Genomic DNA, 16893 nt, shown 5'->3' with positions numbered 1-16893 from the left:
GTAACATTGCTAGGAACAATTAATTAGCTGTGGTTAATAACCAAGCCATGTATTGTGCAATAGGATAAGATGATTATTTTGCTATTTATAATCCCCCGAAGGTGCTTTCAAATTGAAAAGAAGAAAAAATATTATCAGCACTAAAAAACAACAGCAACAGTGCAGAGACTGAATAACTAATCCGTTCACAGCACCCCCCCCCCCCCCCCTTCTTTATCTACAACAATTTCAATGGGAAGGTATTTTGCTGCAGTCTGCATTGTTGTTGCTTATTCCAAATAGACATTTCAGTAATCCCACCGAGAGGAGTAAGACAGGGGATTCAATCATGGGTGAAGTAAATTAATGTGTTTTCATTAAGCTGGCCTGGGGATATTGTCTGCAGGGGACCACCGACTTTAGAACAAGAGTAGAAATCCGCAGCCATAGCCCTGTGGGGCTATACTGCTCATCGCATGTAAACAACTTAGAACTTTAGAAATAGAAAGTGTAGGCTGAGACTGAGCCAATCTCATCATGAAATGTTTTTTTTGTCTTTGACGGCAGATGACAAGTCCGGAGGTCACCTAAGTATTCAGGATTATTCTTCTGGGGCACATTAAAGTCTGTACCAAATTTTATTGCAATCTGTCCAAAAGCAAAATAATCATATAAAAGTTGCTCATCCTGAATAATGACGAAGAAACGGTTAAATTATACCGGAGAGCAGATTTTGATTTAATAAAGACAAAAACTCATTTTAAGGATTAAGGCTAAGCAGTACCCAATGTTTCAAGGGAGACCACAATCTATTTAGCAGTCTTGTCATGTGCAGCAAACTCAGAGTTTTCAAATTGATGCCGTGTGTTCCCATCTGCCTTTTCTGCCTGAAGTGGTAAATACTCTCCATCCATTGCTGTTATAATAAGGACGGCGGCTAGCGTTAATGACGGTCCCACACGGCTGGGAAAAGGGTGTTTGGGTGGAAAGGAGGGAGAAGGTGATCATGAGAGAAATTAGCCGACCAAACGCTGAGTCCAGGCAGATACTGCGCAACGGAAAACCACAAGACTACAGAAACGAGTCCCATTTAATGCCCACGTCAATCCTCAGCGAGACTGTTTCTCATGGGAGGAAATGAAGGGAGGGGGAGAGACTTTTGGACCAACAAAATATTTTCTGATCACTTTGACCCTGTGGAACAATAAGCCTTTTGTACAGGCAATGTCTGCTGGTCATACTGGAGGAGGCGTGTTGGGGTATTTTTTTTTAACCTGGAGAAACAGAATAGACTTGCTAAAAGGGTGATGAAAGAGGGGTGAGGGGCAATCATCACATTTCATAGCAAACTTCTTGAGGTCCTCACAAGACCTGCAGCACACAGACACAGCTGGTTCTTACTTTTCTTTGTTGGTATATTGACAGTTTATGGGGATCTCATTTCCCTGCACAACTCCTTGCTAATCCCCCCCTACTGCTGCAGTAGTAGGCTGTGTCCAATTGTTCATTCCATGGCACGGAGACTTTACTTCACAGCTTTCCAATAAAGAAGAAGACAAATGAAGGGGCATGTGTGTGTGTGTGTATATATATATGCTGACTCTCAACATTCCACAAGTAAGATGGATGGTTACGGTTAAAGTTGTTATTTCAGTAGAATTTTTATATCAATTATAGAAAAAAAAAAAGTTTTGGTTGCTTTACCACTTATCTGAGATCTAAATTGATCGGTGCCTGTTTTAATCTTCTTTTAGAAAAATGTTTAGTTAAATGTAAATGTCCATCTTGTGTAGAGAATGTGTGACGGAGCTTCCCAGAAACATCTGTAATCAGGTGTAAAATGAGGCCAGTCTTTACTCACCCTCTCGCCGTGATCTCCTGCGGGACCTGGAGAACCCTGCGATCCTGAGGTACCAGGAAGACCCTGAGACCACACAAACAGAACCACATTCACTTAAGCATATTATATCCCAAAATGCTGCTGACCGGCATTCCCACCACAATCAGTCTATCCAGTACTTAATTTGCATAGGCCAACGAAGACACAGGCAAAGACATGGGTTCAGAAAGAAATAAGCCTAAGAAATCAAATATCCCCAAACCCCCTTTCTTTCTCTCTCTTGTACTCACTCACACAGAGACACACATGTACACACATGCATGCAAAAATACACATTTTGACTGTCTCTCCCAACTCAAGCTTCACTGGCGATCAGGGCTGATGCTCTTTCCATAAAGACATTTTTTCCCTCTTTAGCTGTTCTCCATCTGTGGAAGGCAGACAGGAGTGTGGGAGAACGTGATACTCACTGCTTGGCCGGGGGCTCCTTGGGGTCCTTCTATAAGCATCCCCTGAAAAAGGAAAAAGTGGATACAGTAGCATTATAGGGCAGCCTGTCAATCCACAGGCAACGGAGAATGGTGGGGAAACTAGAGCCAGAGGGTGCTTTGGGTTTGAGGTTGAGGAGTTTACTTTGCGCTGCAGACTCAACACGTTAACAATACTTTAGATATTTGAAGCTCTATATTCTATAGTGTGCGTGTGCGTGGTCAAAGATTTGGTTGGGAGCCTGTGGTGGTACAGATGGCATGGGAGTAGAGATGTTAACTGCAGCTGCTATTTCAGTCAATGTTTAGCCTATAGTGGTAAATTGTATAGGGTGGTTTCATAAAGAAGGCATGTACTTTGGCACGTTGCATGGAAAGCGGTTGTTTCTAGTCTGTGACCAAAGATGTGTGTTAAATCTCATCAGGACATATGTCTTGGTTTTAAATACTTTCGGCAAATGAACTTATTGAAACTGTAAAAAAGAATCAAACATATATATGGATGTAAACCAGATATGAAAGATATATTTAGTATCAGAATGAAAAAGTAGTTATTCTTAGTAAAATGTAATACTTGACTTACAGGTTCAATGACGGCAGGTTCACCCTTCTCTCCTTTTTCTCCGAGGTAACGTTGACCTCCGCCCACCTACAGACATAAGACAGACCAGGTGAACTTTTTACAAGGTGACAAGCCAGACATTCAAATGTAAGGGTAGACCACCAATGGCATGAAAGCCAAAAATGGAAATATTGCTGCAGCAGCAGATGCCCTGGCCTGTTTCTCCTCTTTTATAGAAGTTACTTCAAATACAGACAAAACTGCTAAGAAAAGCTCATTAAAGTGCTGACTAGTGATCTGCATGCTTCAAAGAATTTGGGTAGTTCTCAAGGCAAAAAGCACACTTTTTCTCCTTCTTTTCTCTTCCTCCTGCTGAAAAAATACATCCCAATAATTATTTTTGCAAGAAGCTATAATTTAGACTTTGGTTTAAATGCTGTTTATGAAGCTTCCTTAAAGCCAAGAACTGCAAAAAGACCCCAACTGTGCATAAATGCGGAGGTCGATACCTGACACTATCCATACAATGACTTCACATGAGAAGAATTCCCAAACCACCGACACCAGTGTGTCAAAGAAACCACTCGATTGTACAGTTTCGCCTGAAGAGGAGACTCATTGAGAGAAAGTCACGGACTGCGTTGTCCTGAGATTGTAGAGTGGAAGGCACTAATAGAGCGGTTCAGATTAACCCAAGGCAGACAGATCTCAAGCCAACATGCAGACCGGGACCATGTCACTTCCTGTCTCTGAGAATCTGGATCCTAAGCGGAGGAAGGGGGCTGGAATCAAGCCATGATAGACTCTAGCTCAGCAGAGATTTCAGTCTGGTTTTGAATATTGATCTAGATGGATTTCATGCATAAACATGTGCAAAGACTTAGTTTGTCATCAGGTAATCCCAGCAGATCATTGGTGTGATTACCAGGAAAGAGCATGTCTTTGATTAACAGCTAAGGTCACGGAGGCCAAAGGTTATGGAGGGCGTGTCTGTGCTGACAGCTGGGTCGACATCTGTTTATCTGTAGGAGACTTAGATAGACAAGGTGTGTGTTTGTGCTTGCTGGTGTATTTGTGTTTGGTGCATGTGCATGCAGAACGATCAAAGCTATAACCTGATACCATTAGAAACAACAAACAAAAATACCACCGCAAAAAACACTCTGTCAAAACAAACGCCACCAGCATCTTCTCAATCTTTGCACATTCTTGAACACCACCTCCGTCTTTCCCCCATCCCACCATCATCACTCCAAACTACTCCTGCACTTACATTGCTCTCTCTGATGTCCGTCTCCGCTGGAACACCAGGACCAAACTCGTCCTCATATGTTGTGGGATTGGCATCAGTGGGGCCATAATCGCCATAATCACCATATTCGTATGGCTTCTCTACGATCTCTTTGTTGTCGTATTCCTTCAGGTCGTATTCCTTAAACTCATCCACGTCAGTGGCAGGGTCCACCTTCTCATGGGGATCCACTGGGGCAGCGGTTTCCACAGCAGTGGTGGGATCCACCCCGACCTGTTCCACACCGGTGATGTAATCATCCACAATTTCCCCTTCATAGTTCTGGGATCAATCCAGGCATCGCATAAAAGGGGGCAAGGGTTGATGAGAACATGGAGGTTTGGTTAGTGAAATGAAACCATGTGAACAGCTTCAATGACTCACATGTTTTTCATAACATGATTCACAGTCAAGGCATTCATAATTAGTACTTTACTATACTGAAATTATTGAATACCAACTAAGTGAAACTCCTCTAAAGAATTTGCAACTTTAGTTGTGCACGCATCCTTGTTTCTAATTTGGGACAGCCTCTAAAACTCAAAACATTTGAAACTCCCAATATGTTTTGTCAGCAGGCACTGTTATTAACATTAACAAGAGTAGTGTTTAAGAAAAAGAAAAAAGAAAGTCATACTAGCAAGATGACTTTACGTTTAAGAATCTGTGTTTGCACTGAATCTGAGGCACCAACAGTACAGGAACAATGATACTTTTTAAAAGCTTCAGCTTTTTGATCAGTGTAACAATCAAATGCATCATTAGACATCAAATATTGAGTGTGTCTTGAGTGAGAATGTAGAGAAAATGTTCAACCCTCGCATGCAAATTTTGATTTTGTAAGCATCCTTTAGTCAGTTAAAAGTCTTTGCTTGTCTTATCTCTGTAAAACAACTTGCATTTGAGGACATTGACAAAACTCACTTCATGGGATCTTATCATAGTCCAACATTTCTTCGAATGAATCATTAGAGGTTAATCATTTTTTAAGAGTGCTTCCATGCTCTAAATCTCTGATCGTATTTACTACACAGTGCATTTATTCTATATCATTATCAAGAAGTAAATCAAACAACTGGGCATCTACCAAAACACAATCCATGGCTAGATCTAGGTGAGACTTAAGCAGTAATACAGAGACACCCAGTGCAATGCCTCAAAAGACTGTCCCAGGTTCAGGGCTCCAGCCATCCACTAACAACACAATACTGCAACTCACTTTATATTAAAAGCATCCAACAATAGTATGTTGTTTACTGTGTTAGGTCTATAGGCAATATGGCCCTATGACATTGATTAAAAGTTGTCCAGTGCGTCACAGTCCTCGGTAATCAGTGTTCCAACATGGGACAGCATAGGTTTAGTATCCGGGGTAGCCCTCTGCCCTGTCACTTCAAATGAATGTATGCTCAAGCTGACTGAAGCTGCGTTCTCCACCTCAAGGTGCAGCACAATGCAATCGGCAGACATTTGGCTGGCGGAGCACACAGCCGTATTGTTTTAGTTTAACCCCCCAAATGTTCCTCATTATGTTGTGTTTTATGTGATGGTTTAGCACAAATTAAGACAGGATCTGCCAGATTCAGGATATGGCAGAAACATAGGGGATGCATTTGTCTACTGATTTTCCATTGGCCACGTTCATTAAATGACAATGTTTTCCTGCTTCGGCCTTTTATCCAGACTCTGTTTGATGGAGGCGGTTTCTCATGGAGTCAAGGAAAAGAGTGAGCAGTTTGATCTTAGCGAGGCCTTGTTGGTTTCAACCTCCAGAGACAATAATAAAATATATACTTTGCTGTTTGTGATACCCAAGCAGCTTTATTGAAATTTCATTTTAAACCAGGAATTATATAAATAGGAATGTGGATTTTAATTGGATGGATGGATGATAAAAGTCAGTGACGCACAGATAATTTTCCACCGTGATGGTGGTCCAAACCTTTCTGATTTCACAAATGTCAAGATTATAATGAGGTTGTGTAAAAATACCTGGCCTTGTTCCGTGGTATCAGTTGGGGTTTCAGGCTGACTTCCATCCACTGTGGTGTAGTCATACTCACCCGTGTAGTAATCTCCACCCACATTGGTCTGCAATCAGACAAGTACAGCACACAGAAAAAAACACAACATATTTGAGATGGGTGGATTCAATTTCAGGGCATTTTCAAGAGCTTTTGTTAATGCACAAATCTATTTTGTGCACACATCTTACCACAGAATATTAAATCAAGGATGATTATCCTCAATACATTTGGGGAGCAAAACAAGTGTCACACTAGTTGTGATATATCCGAAAGGTGTGGAATATATTTAGCTACAAGTAAGGTAAAAAAGTTAAATAAGCATCAAGACATGCTGATAAAGCATGAAGTGCGGGAGAAAAACGAGAGAGAGCGGTTACGAGAGAGAATTAAAGATTGTAAATGAGAGACAACAGGTCAAGGTTGACAACAAGAGATCAAGTGCTTGTACAGTGTATATGTGTTATTAATGGTACCAGCCATGATAACTATATTAGTAAGAAGAGTTACCTCAGTCTTGGCTCCTTCAGTTGGCGGAGCATCAGTGGTTAACTCTCCTTCATTGTAGTCATAGAACTCACCATATTCATAGTTAGTGTACTGTAAGGATAAAAGGGACGGGGGCAATCAATGAATTAGTGCAATCATGTAAATAATTTAGCACAATGTCTCAGAGACATGTTGCACATTATTTACATGGCATGTGTAATGGGAAAATATGTCATGGTCTCATGTGAAGGTTTAAAGAATGTAAGTCCTAAAAGAGCAGACACCAAACTGTAGTTTCAGTAGATGACTTTAACCTTCACTTTCTTCTCCCGACTAGTCATAAGAAATATTCCACATAAATAACACATGTAAGATTTTATCATTTTTTTAAACATCCGTTTAAAAAAATGTTTTAACCATTAAATTATCAAAAAACAATGTGTCATCATGCTATTTTGAAAAATAACATGTTCAAACATAGTAAAAAAAATATCACATCCATGTCAGAAAACTGAACAATGTTGCATATGGATGACAGCAGCAATCCTTGCTTCCATTTCCAACCAAAGCCCCCGAAATTCGCATGACGCTATGGAAAGGCTCATGTCTGTAACCAAGCAAACAGCAATTAAGATTCTTGCTTGCTTCCAACAGGATGTAAAAGGGTTAATGTGATGCCAGCATTAACGCATCTGCCTCTGCCGCTTAATTCTGTATGCCAACAATGGCTCTGCATGGCGTTTCAATAATGGGCCTTTTAAAACAGAAACCCTAAGCGGTCCTGACTCACCGCATGTCGGTAAATTATAGGGAACATACAGAATCCAGAAGCATGGCGTAAAACCACCGTTAAACCAGTCTCTGTGACAACATCATGTGTTGAGAACATTTTTCTTTTGGGTCTCCAAAGCATTCCGTATTCAAATTTGAGACTGACTTCAACCACAGTGGCTTACTATAAAATATTAGTTCAACATCTGGCCGTTAATTACGAAAATGGAGCCAGGAGACAGTTAGCTTTTATATACATAAATATATATATATATATATATATATATATATATATATATATATATATATTTATTTATTTATTTATTTATATATCAAATTATATTTAATTTGTTTAATACGTACAAAAACTGAAAACATCAAGCAGTTTTACAGAGCTAGATGGTTCCACACTGCTTCCAGTCTTTATGCTAAGCTAGGCTAATTGTGTCCTGGTTACAGCTTCATATTAGCCAAACAGACATGTGAGTGGTATTGATCTTCTCATCAAACTCTTTGCAAGAACACTGATAAGCAGATTCCCCAAAATGTCAGACCATTCCTTTGAGTCACCAATGTTGATGAGCATTTATTGGTACACTTTCCACAACCAATAAAATAGTATGCAATGTAGTCAATGTCAAAGAAATCTCCTAATCTGCCATTTTATTTAATTTTTTTTACTAACAATGTAAAAAAAAAGGCAGAGGTAGATTAAGTTGACAGACCAGCGACTGATATGGGTTGCTCTGTCAGCACAGGGATTAATATTAGTCCCTGGACGACTGCTGAGCTCATAAAAATAATACAAGATCCACGGCCTGCTGCAATGTTGGTCTGGACTCCGTTCAGTGGCCCAGAGAGAGAGAGAGAGGGGTCACACATGAGAAAAGATTTGGCTAGACAAACTAAACTGATTGAGAGGAGGGAAGGAGAGGGTCAGGGAGAAATACAGAGAAAGATAGAGAACGAAGGAAAGATTTACGATGAAGTGCTTGGCTGAGCTGAAGGCCTTCACCACAGGCTTGGATGAAAGGCGTAAATACTGAAGTGGGCTCATAAAAAAGCTCCCCCTTCCTCTTTTTGCATCACTCCCTCTTCCTCTTTTAACCCAGCTGCAGACATGTGGCTGACGACTGCAGAGGCGGTGCGCCTCAGGTCAAGGAGCGTCTTCAGAGGCTATAAGGTCAAAGCTTTTGCTCTGTGCTTTTGTAGAATTGTAGAGGTTCCGTTTAAGAACTATTGAGGGGATGATTCATAAAGTTCAGACATCAACAAACACTTTTTACATTTTAAAAACTGGTGAGTTGGGAGTTTTGAAATTCTACAACAGTGATTTGTCCTCCCGGTGATATATTTTTCAGTTGTGCAGGAATTGAGTTGGAATGTAGGAAAAACATTCCTGTTATAGCTGTACAGAAACCAACAATAAATAAACCACATTAACAATGTTCCTAAAACAAAACTGCTCCCTGTTGTCTATTTAGAATTGGAATGCTCCTTGTCTTGGCATTGAAGAGTAACTTGATGATGAAGGTTATATTTTCCAGGACACGGTACCCACTGTACAGCCAATATTTTCAAATAGAGAACCGGTTCCTCATTTTTTTTTTTTCTTGATCCAGGGATCTAAAGTCTACTTTTCCAGGTACAGGGAGTCTAGCTGGGGAAGAAAAAGCTTAAATTTCGCTGGGAGTCTGGGCAGAGCCTGCAGAACTCGTTAGTGATATAAATCACGGGGCCACTCCAAAGTGGGCTCAGACTTCGTGGCAGGGGGAAAAGGATAAGTTTCCAGTGTGAGCTCATCAGTTATTTAGTGAAATACTGAAGGAAAATGTCAACCGACAAAAAGGCTTGAACCAGCAAAATAACAAAAAATGAAGATGAAAAGAAAGAGGAGTCTCTGACACCAAGCACTGTATTTCAATTAAGAGATGTGGCTGATAAGGCTACAAATGATACTTTGGAGCTAATGGAAATATCATTTTAGCCGTAGAAGATGAGCTCAGACTCAACAATGTATTTTTGATAAATGTCAGCATGTTTCCACCAGTAAAACACAGACTGAAGAAAGCAATATTAAGAGTTGACATACAAGGTCATACAAAGTCTGTCTCTGTCAAAGTACTTTTGCCTGAATAAATGTTTGTAAAAATGATTTAAGATCACGTCATTTGAGAAATAAAATGCACTGGCTTGAACCACGGAAAATATTATCTACTATTTGGGGACGTGATGTGTTGTGGAGTATCTCAAACTACCTCGCCAGCCTTGAGTCCTTCCTTCTGTTCCCCGACGCATCACGTTTCTACTTTTCTCATCCCCTAAATCACTCTATGGCGTTCTTCAGTCAGCAGCTCGCCACAAAAGTTGACAGCCCGTCTCCTAGCAACAACGGCCCTCAAAATGTCAGTGAACCGTTGCCATGGGAAACAGCGAACCTGCAGGCTTAAAGCGAAGACTTTGCTTCCGTAATTATGTCGAAAGACAGTTCTGTCTTCTTTTGAAAGATAGAAGAATACGCACAACAGTTGTGATAACATTCTAGTTTTTATTTCCTCACACAAAAAAGTGAGGAGAGTTCAAATTTGAGTTTGACTTTAAGTCATCCCATCTTTCAAATTGATCGACTTCAACTCCATGCATCCTTACTAATTCTCAACTCCAGCTCCCATATTTTATCCCTCCGGGATTCCCTCCTTCCTTTCCTTCCTTCCTTTCCTTGCTCGCTCGCTCCCTCCCTCCCTCCCTCTCCCTGCCTACTCTCTTTTCCCTCTTCCCTCCCTCCGGCTAACTACTCCTCCCACCAGATCTCTAAATCCACATCGCCCAGTCTCCCCCTCTCCCCCTCTCCCCCTCTCCAGATACTGACCTCGCCCTCAGGTTGCTGAGCCTGGGGGGTGTCGTGGTGGTTGGGGGTTTCACAGTCAGGGCTGTAGTGTTCACAGTAATCATGGGCTGCTCTGGGGTCTGCCACTATCAGCAGCTGCTGGATGTCACCCTGGAAGAGAAGAAGAAGAAAAGTAGCACGAAGCCATGTCAACAAATTTCACAGGCCCAAATGTAAATTCCCATGTCAGAGTTTTCCTTTATCCTCCGTGTTTCTAAACTTTCTACTATAGGCTTATGTATAGTGCCTCTGACTGGCTTCTCCTCAACAGCAACAGTGCTGTTGAGGAGAAGCCAGTCAGAGGCACGAAAAAGAGCCAATTCAGAACCATTTGTCATTGCAATTGGGAAAGAAACTAGGCACAGTAGTTGCTGACTGGATTTGATCCAAACTTGATCCAGAATCCAAAAGTGAATGGATTGACACTGTTTTTACGAATGGTAGTCTTTAGTGTCACACTAGCGGCACACTAACGTAACAGGATTTTAAACTCTGTGATGTGATTGCAGTTGATATATACGAGATTTGAATTTACTGCTCTACTTAAACGTTGTAAAAGGGTTTGGCTTTTGATTTTTTGATCAAAGAAACATTTATTTTCTGACATGGTTGCTAATCTTTTACACTGAAAATTCAACTTGAATTTCATGCCCATCCAAGCCTTGGAAGTGCTGCAACTGCTAATCAGCTAACATCGCATGTGCAGAAAGTGAACCTGACTTTCCTATGGCCTGACACCCAAAATAACTCAATATATTTTCTTTCATGATTACAAATACAAACCAAGTGTCAATGTCCATAAAGTATACACCTATTACTCCTCGCTTGATTGCCTCAACTTTGCACCAATGTGGCGATAATAAAATGTGGCAAAACAACAAGGCAGATGCTGTGCAGTACCAGAGGAAGCGGTGTCTTGACTATTAATTACATATTACTTTATGGAATAAATCAAGGCTGTAAAGGGAGTCTGTAAGCATTTAAAAAAGAACTATTGTACAGTCCCCCCACTCAGCCAATAGGGATGGCAAGTCCCCTTACACAGCAGATAAATAACCAAGGTCTGTACTTATCTGAGGCTGTCTGTTTTTCATGAGCTTTTGGAAAAGGAAATTAGATCCCCTTCCATCAGCCAAAGGCTCTTTTTCCATGATCGTCTCCTAAGGAATTTCTGAAACCAGGAACTGCTATGCCACGGATGTGGAGAATGTTATCTATACCCATCAACCATATGGGTAACTAAAGCTGGCCTTTTTCAGAATTCAACCGGAGTTTGGGGACCAAAACAACAGGGAAAATAACCTAAGTGCCGTGATAAAGGTGAAAGAACGGCGCTTAAAGAGGAAGCACATGCATGCAGATTGCATTAAATGACAGAAGGATACATCTGTACAAGCTTAGACCTCTGGAACACATTAGATATACACCGCCCCGTCCTCGCATCATACATGATCAGTAAACCCCAAACAGGGTATTGAACAACACAAACAACAACCAAAAGATACACACAAGTTTAAATTCTACACTTGGTCGAATGCCTACTGTTGTCACCTGTTGTGCCATTAATGCTTATGTTGGGTTATCATTCATTTGAGGATCCTAATTATGGGAAAACACATTATAATACATAATTAAGGGCATAGAATGGCTACAGTTTACAGGATCTTGGAGTAAAATGTAGCTTTTACTCACATTAGGGAAGAAAAGATGAATACAAAGTGACAAAAGAAGGACACAGTTGTTTCAAACAGTCACACACACACAATCTCAACATTTCAACCATGGTGTGTATCAGATGTGTAGCTGGGAAGCTGTCAAGAAGAACTGTAATTGTAAAAATGCAAAGTTTTCTAAAAGCAAACAGAAGAACCGTACATTGAATTTAAATGGTCCCTTCCACTACTCCACATACACAGCACCTTAGAATAACAGGCAGCAGTGGCATAAAGCAAACATGTGTGACCAAAGATCGTCAGTTTGATTCCCAGAGAGCAGAATAAATCAGCTCCCCCCCTCCCATGAGCAAGGTATTCAATGTCCAGATGTGGCCAATGGATTAAACTGATGTTGTACTAAGTAGCTTCCAGGTGTGACTGTGTGCAACTGAGTGTGGAGCAGGGCATTTCTGCTAAAAAGGAGAATTTGTGCTTTATGAACCCACGCTCAGGGAAAAAAAGGGGAACATAACCTGCTCACAAGAGTTCAGCCTGCACCTTCTGAACCTCTATAACGCAGCTGCAAAGTCGCAAATTTACAATAGTCATTCAGCCACTACACACTGTATGTTATAATTTAACACAAATGGATACAAAGTCAGAGCCAGAAACAGAGAGAAAAGTTAAAAAACATAGACGCATTGCATTTGGCGATATCTCTGCCCACCTCCTCCTGTCTATGTCTTCCTGAGTGCAGCTTGTTATGTTCATTCGGTCTCACTTATTGCTTTGTGTATATTTACTAAGAAAATACAGGTACATGACATGAACTACAACAGGAAAACAAACATGTGGTGAAAATCTGCAGAAGAGTCCAAAACGTCATGCGGGGCTTGTCAAGAGACCACACACACTTGGCCCATTTAAAAAGCAATCACTCCCATACTCCACGACCGGCTTCGCCCTGACTGTTCCCCCCCTCTCTCCTTTCACCCTCAGTGTCTCCTTTCTCTGCATCTTGGTGCTTTTGTTGATGTTACTGTCTAGATTGCCTTGCACATCTCTCTAGCATCTGTTGAGGTTCCTCCTAAGAATCCCAGGAATGATCTACAGCAATGCCCTGGCTCAGAGCTCAGAGCTGGCACATACACAGTGGGATAAATCATCAGTCTAGGCTACACTACAGTCAATCTATTAATGGGTCTGCGTACAATGTGCACGTGGGCGTAAATACAACACGCTTGGACACATGTTAACCTTCACTGCGCACTGTAACAACAGCCATGCGACGGGGAAAAGTACATAAAAGGACAAAGGATGAGCCTGACTGACCAAAGTTAAGAGAAGAGACTTGAATCATCCATCTACATTTCACCCATAGGCATGTTAAGCGATGAAATGTAAAACAGCGAACCACTTGATTCTCCCTGGAGTAGGTGATCTTATGATGAGTATCCCTCCCAACACACCGCCTACACCTACCAGGAACAAAAGTCACTTCAGGAAAACAACCGGCTGATTGTGGGCGGTATTAAAAGCCCTCGGCCCACCATGAAATCTGTCCTCGTTCTTAATAGGACATCAAGTACGAGCTTCTGGATGCCACTCAAAAGGATAGAGGTGTGGGGGGTGATTGTAATCAAGTGACTATTTTACGTCTGGTCTCATCCATGAGCATAAATCACATGACCGACCTCAAAAACCATTTGATTAGATGAAGATAGCTCCCACTGGCGCCGGATCAGAGATGATGACAGACACAGGGGTTTTCCCATCTTGCATTTGTTGAGACTAATTTAAAGGCATAAACAAAGATGTAGTTTGTATTTGACTCCACAAAATTGAGACCATACTTGAATTAGAGACTGTATCAACATTAGAGTGTTAATGTCTGTAGGGATAGCGACCTTCAGACTGGGGCTGGTAAAACCTAAAACCATCCACGCTCCTGGTGTCACGATATACAGCTGTTGAAGGTTACATTTTTCTACAGTATTAAGATACACATATGATACTATTGTGGAAATAACCCAGCGCCTCCTAAATTGTTTCCATTTCTTTCTGCCCTTTGTTGCGCCCCACACACATTGTGTGTAGTATAATTGTTCTCATACGCTATATAATGTAAATTTAATATCTTCAGGTTTTGAACTGTTGATTGGTCTACAGACATAATCTTGGGCTCTGGAACATTCTACTATGATCCAACTCTGCAACCCTACTCTACACGTAGTTTCCACTAACGCCTACGGAACAACATGTAAGTACGTAACTAGGTGGTTGAAAGATTGTTGTCTGTGTCCAGGTGCAACAGGTCAATTTGCCTGCAAGGACCAGCTGGGGGATAATAATGCACCTGGAAGACACATTTGGAAATATGCCTAAAGCATCTGCAGCCTGAGTAAAACAAATGCAGGCAGAGGCTGGGAGGAAACGCTGTGACTGCAAATTATACATTTGTGAGATCAATTGTTATTTTACAAACGTTCTACTATTTAAGAGACAGCACACTTACATGGCACCAGGATATTAGCTGGGCTTCAAAGGGTTACTGTATGGGCTCTCAACATGAATGAAGGAATGAAAGGTCAGTCCTCACTACTGCAACTTTGTTTGAGATTTAAGATGACATTACAGATGTATATTTACATCTCACTTTTCCAGAAGTAATGTCCCAACTACGGCCTTTTACTGGAACTATTTTCTGCCAGAGAACCTTTACGGGTGTCACTGTAACCGGCCTGTCACACTGAACCATCATCACCAGTTCAGAGATCATGCAGAATACAGCTGCTCTAATGAACAGTCTCTTTCAGATGTTTCTGTTTTTAAAATGCAAATCGTGCAAACTTGCAGTAGCTTTTTGTAGCCTTAACTTACTTCTGTATTTTCTTTACTTTATCATCTAAAAAGCCTGCTTTTCCAGACTCTGGGAGGGGAGCAGATCTCGAAAGAACAAATAGACAGATGGAATTTCAACGCTGTACAAGGACAACAATTAACAAAGAACAGAGAAGAGGAAAACCGTATAATATTCTCCTAATCCTTCCCAGCTTTTTATTAAATGCAGCCTTTGTGGTCAGCGAAAGGATAAAGTTTCTTTTCAAGCACTGGAGGCATACAAACGCCCTGCAGCCTTCAAATATTAAAACATTTCATCTGCCAGTAGCTCACATATCTGTTGAACAGTTTGAACCATCTGCTTGCTTGTCTGCCTGCCCTTACTTCACTTCTCTCTCAAGTTCCTTTCTCCTCAATCTGCTACTTTCCATCAGCAAATGCATTTAAGAAGCACCTTGGGTCCACTACTTCATGGCTGTTCTGGGACCAGTTAGTGATGGTTAAAAACAAGGGACATGGAGGTCAGATACAGGCACACTTTGACAAAGACACTTCATAGACTTCTGTTTCTTCATATTAAACACATGTTGAAAATATCAGAGACTGATAACCCTCTCAGTAACAGCGACACTCATACAAATATGAATCAGTCACTGTATTCTATTATAAAAACCCTAACCAAAACATTTTGTGACAAGTACTGGAGGGTGATGAGTGACAGAGGCAGATGAGAACCAGACAGACCGTTTCTCCTCCTGCCAAGTCAACCATAAACAACGATTCACTGTAAGGCTTGGAGCCCATCAGAGCCTTGTTAGAGTCCTTCGCCAAAGACTGTCCTGATTGAGGGACAGCGTTTTGGAACAATCTACTGTGCAGTAATGAGAGACACATAAACAAACTATCTTTGCCTCGTCACAGATACACACACACACACACACATTTGTATGCATGCATGCACATATGAAACAACGCACGTGTAAACACACTGACAGAAGGCACAACAAAAAAAGTGATCCAGTCCTATCCTTTAAAGTTTGAAGAGTGGATTTACATAAAAATGAGAGCTGATTCAAATACCGTGTGGCGTTTATTTAAAAGAGAGAAAAGCAGAAGGGGGGAAAAAAGGCATTTGGAGTCCTGGTCAGTGAAAATATCTTTTAAACAGCTATGCAATCTGAGCCAAGACTCAGCACACACTGATCATATTTTCCCCAAGCCTTCACTCTCCCTTGTGCTTCCAACTTTGACACCTGCTTATGCAATCTACTGCAGTAAGGTAGCCATGTGCTCACAGCACAGAATAGCTCCAAAGTTGGGAAGCTCAGGTTTAATATGCTAAACGCCACAATTTCTAAACCTATTTTTTCATAACTATGAATGTCAAATTCTTTAGTTTAAGAGATGGAAGAGAAGCTGCAGCAAAGGTTTGACTTTTGTTTGATCCATTTAGGTACAGACCTCGATATGGGTATGTTTATATATATAACAGAGATACCTTTGATGCTTTGGTTAGGGTTGGAAATGGTCAGGGTTAGGTAAGGTTATTTTTCAAGGAATGGAATTCTATCTTTGTCTACAGCTACAGTGGGATCCATAAGAACATGTCAGGAGATTATGAAACACATTACCGTTCAAAAACGCACAAACAGAAACCTCTGAAGCTCACTAACATGTTGTATCTCGTTATCAGAACCGGCTCTTACAAATTTGGTGCCCAAGGCAAGATTTGAACTGTAGCCCCTCTGAATCGCATCCAATTCTACCACCAATCATTGTGTTCACACACTCACACAGAAATGTTTCGCTTTATGTCTTTGGGGAATAACCTAAAATAAAATAAAGTGTGATCAGCATTGCTTAATCTCACCTTTCCAACTTTCCCTAATGAATTCAAGGTGGGAGTAACTTACGTTATGCTACGTAGTTATGTTACTGTGAGCTTTTTGGTAACATTTTGAAATTTTTCTATTAAAATAGTATTATTCAAAGAATTTAAAGTTATAATTTCTTCTCTCATTTGGGCCTAAAGTAATCTGATTGTAGTAGTATATCTATAACAGCTG

At 40.9% G+C, this 16893-nt stretch overlaps 1 protein-coding gene across 1 annotated transcript in view; it reads right to left on the bottom strand.

Moving 5' to 3' along the window:
• col11a1b (collagen, type XI, alpha 1b) overlaps nt 1–16893 on the bottom strand; it is a 73130-nt gene that overhangs the window by 42642 nt on the left and 13595 nt on the right. Inside the window, exons 5-11 of the mRNA XM_076098622.1 lie at nt 10314–10442; nt 6695–6784; nt 6153–6251; nt 4143–4442; nt 2891–2956; nt 2290–2331; nt 1841–1903 (exon numbers count right to left, since the gene is read on the bottom strand). Coding sequence (XP_075954737.1) covers nt 1841–1903; nt 2290–2331; nt 2891–2956; nt 4143–4442; nt 6153–6251; nt 6695–6784; nt 10314–10442 — 789 coding nt within the window. The remainder of the gene's footprint in view (nt 1–1840; nt 1904–2289; nt 2332–2890; nt 2957–4142; nt 4443–6152; nt 6252–6694; nt 6785–10313; nt 10443–16893) is intronic.

The sequence above is a fragment of the Anarhichas minor genome, unplaced genomic scaffold (assembly GCF_050575085.1).
Source record: "Anarhichas minor isolate MPS153535 unplaced genomic scaffold, ASM5057508v1 ptg000024l, whole genome shotgun sequence".
In the NCBI taxonomy this organism is placed as follows: domain Eukaryota; kingdom Metazoa; phylum Chordata; class Actinopteri; order Perciformes; family Anarhichadidae; genus Anarhichas; species Anarhichas minor.
This window is presented reverse-complemented; position numbering and strand designations above follow the sequence as displayed.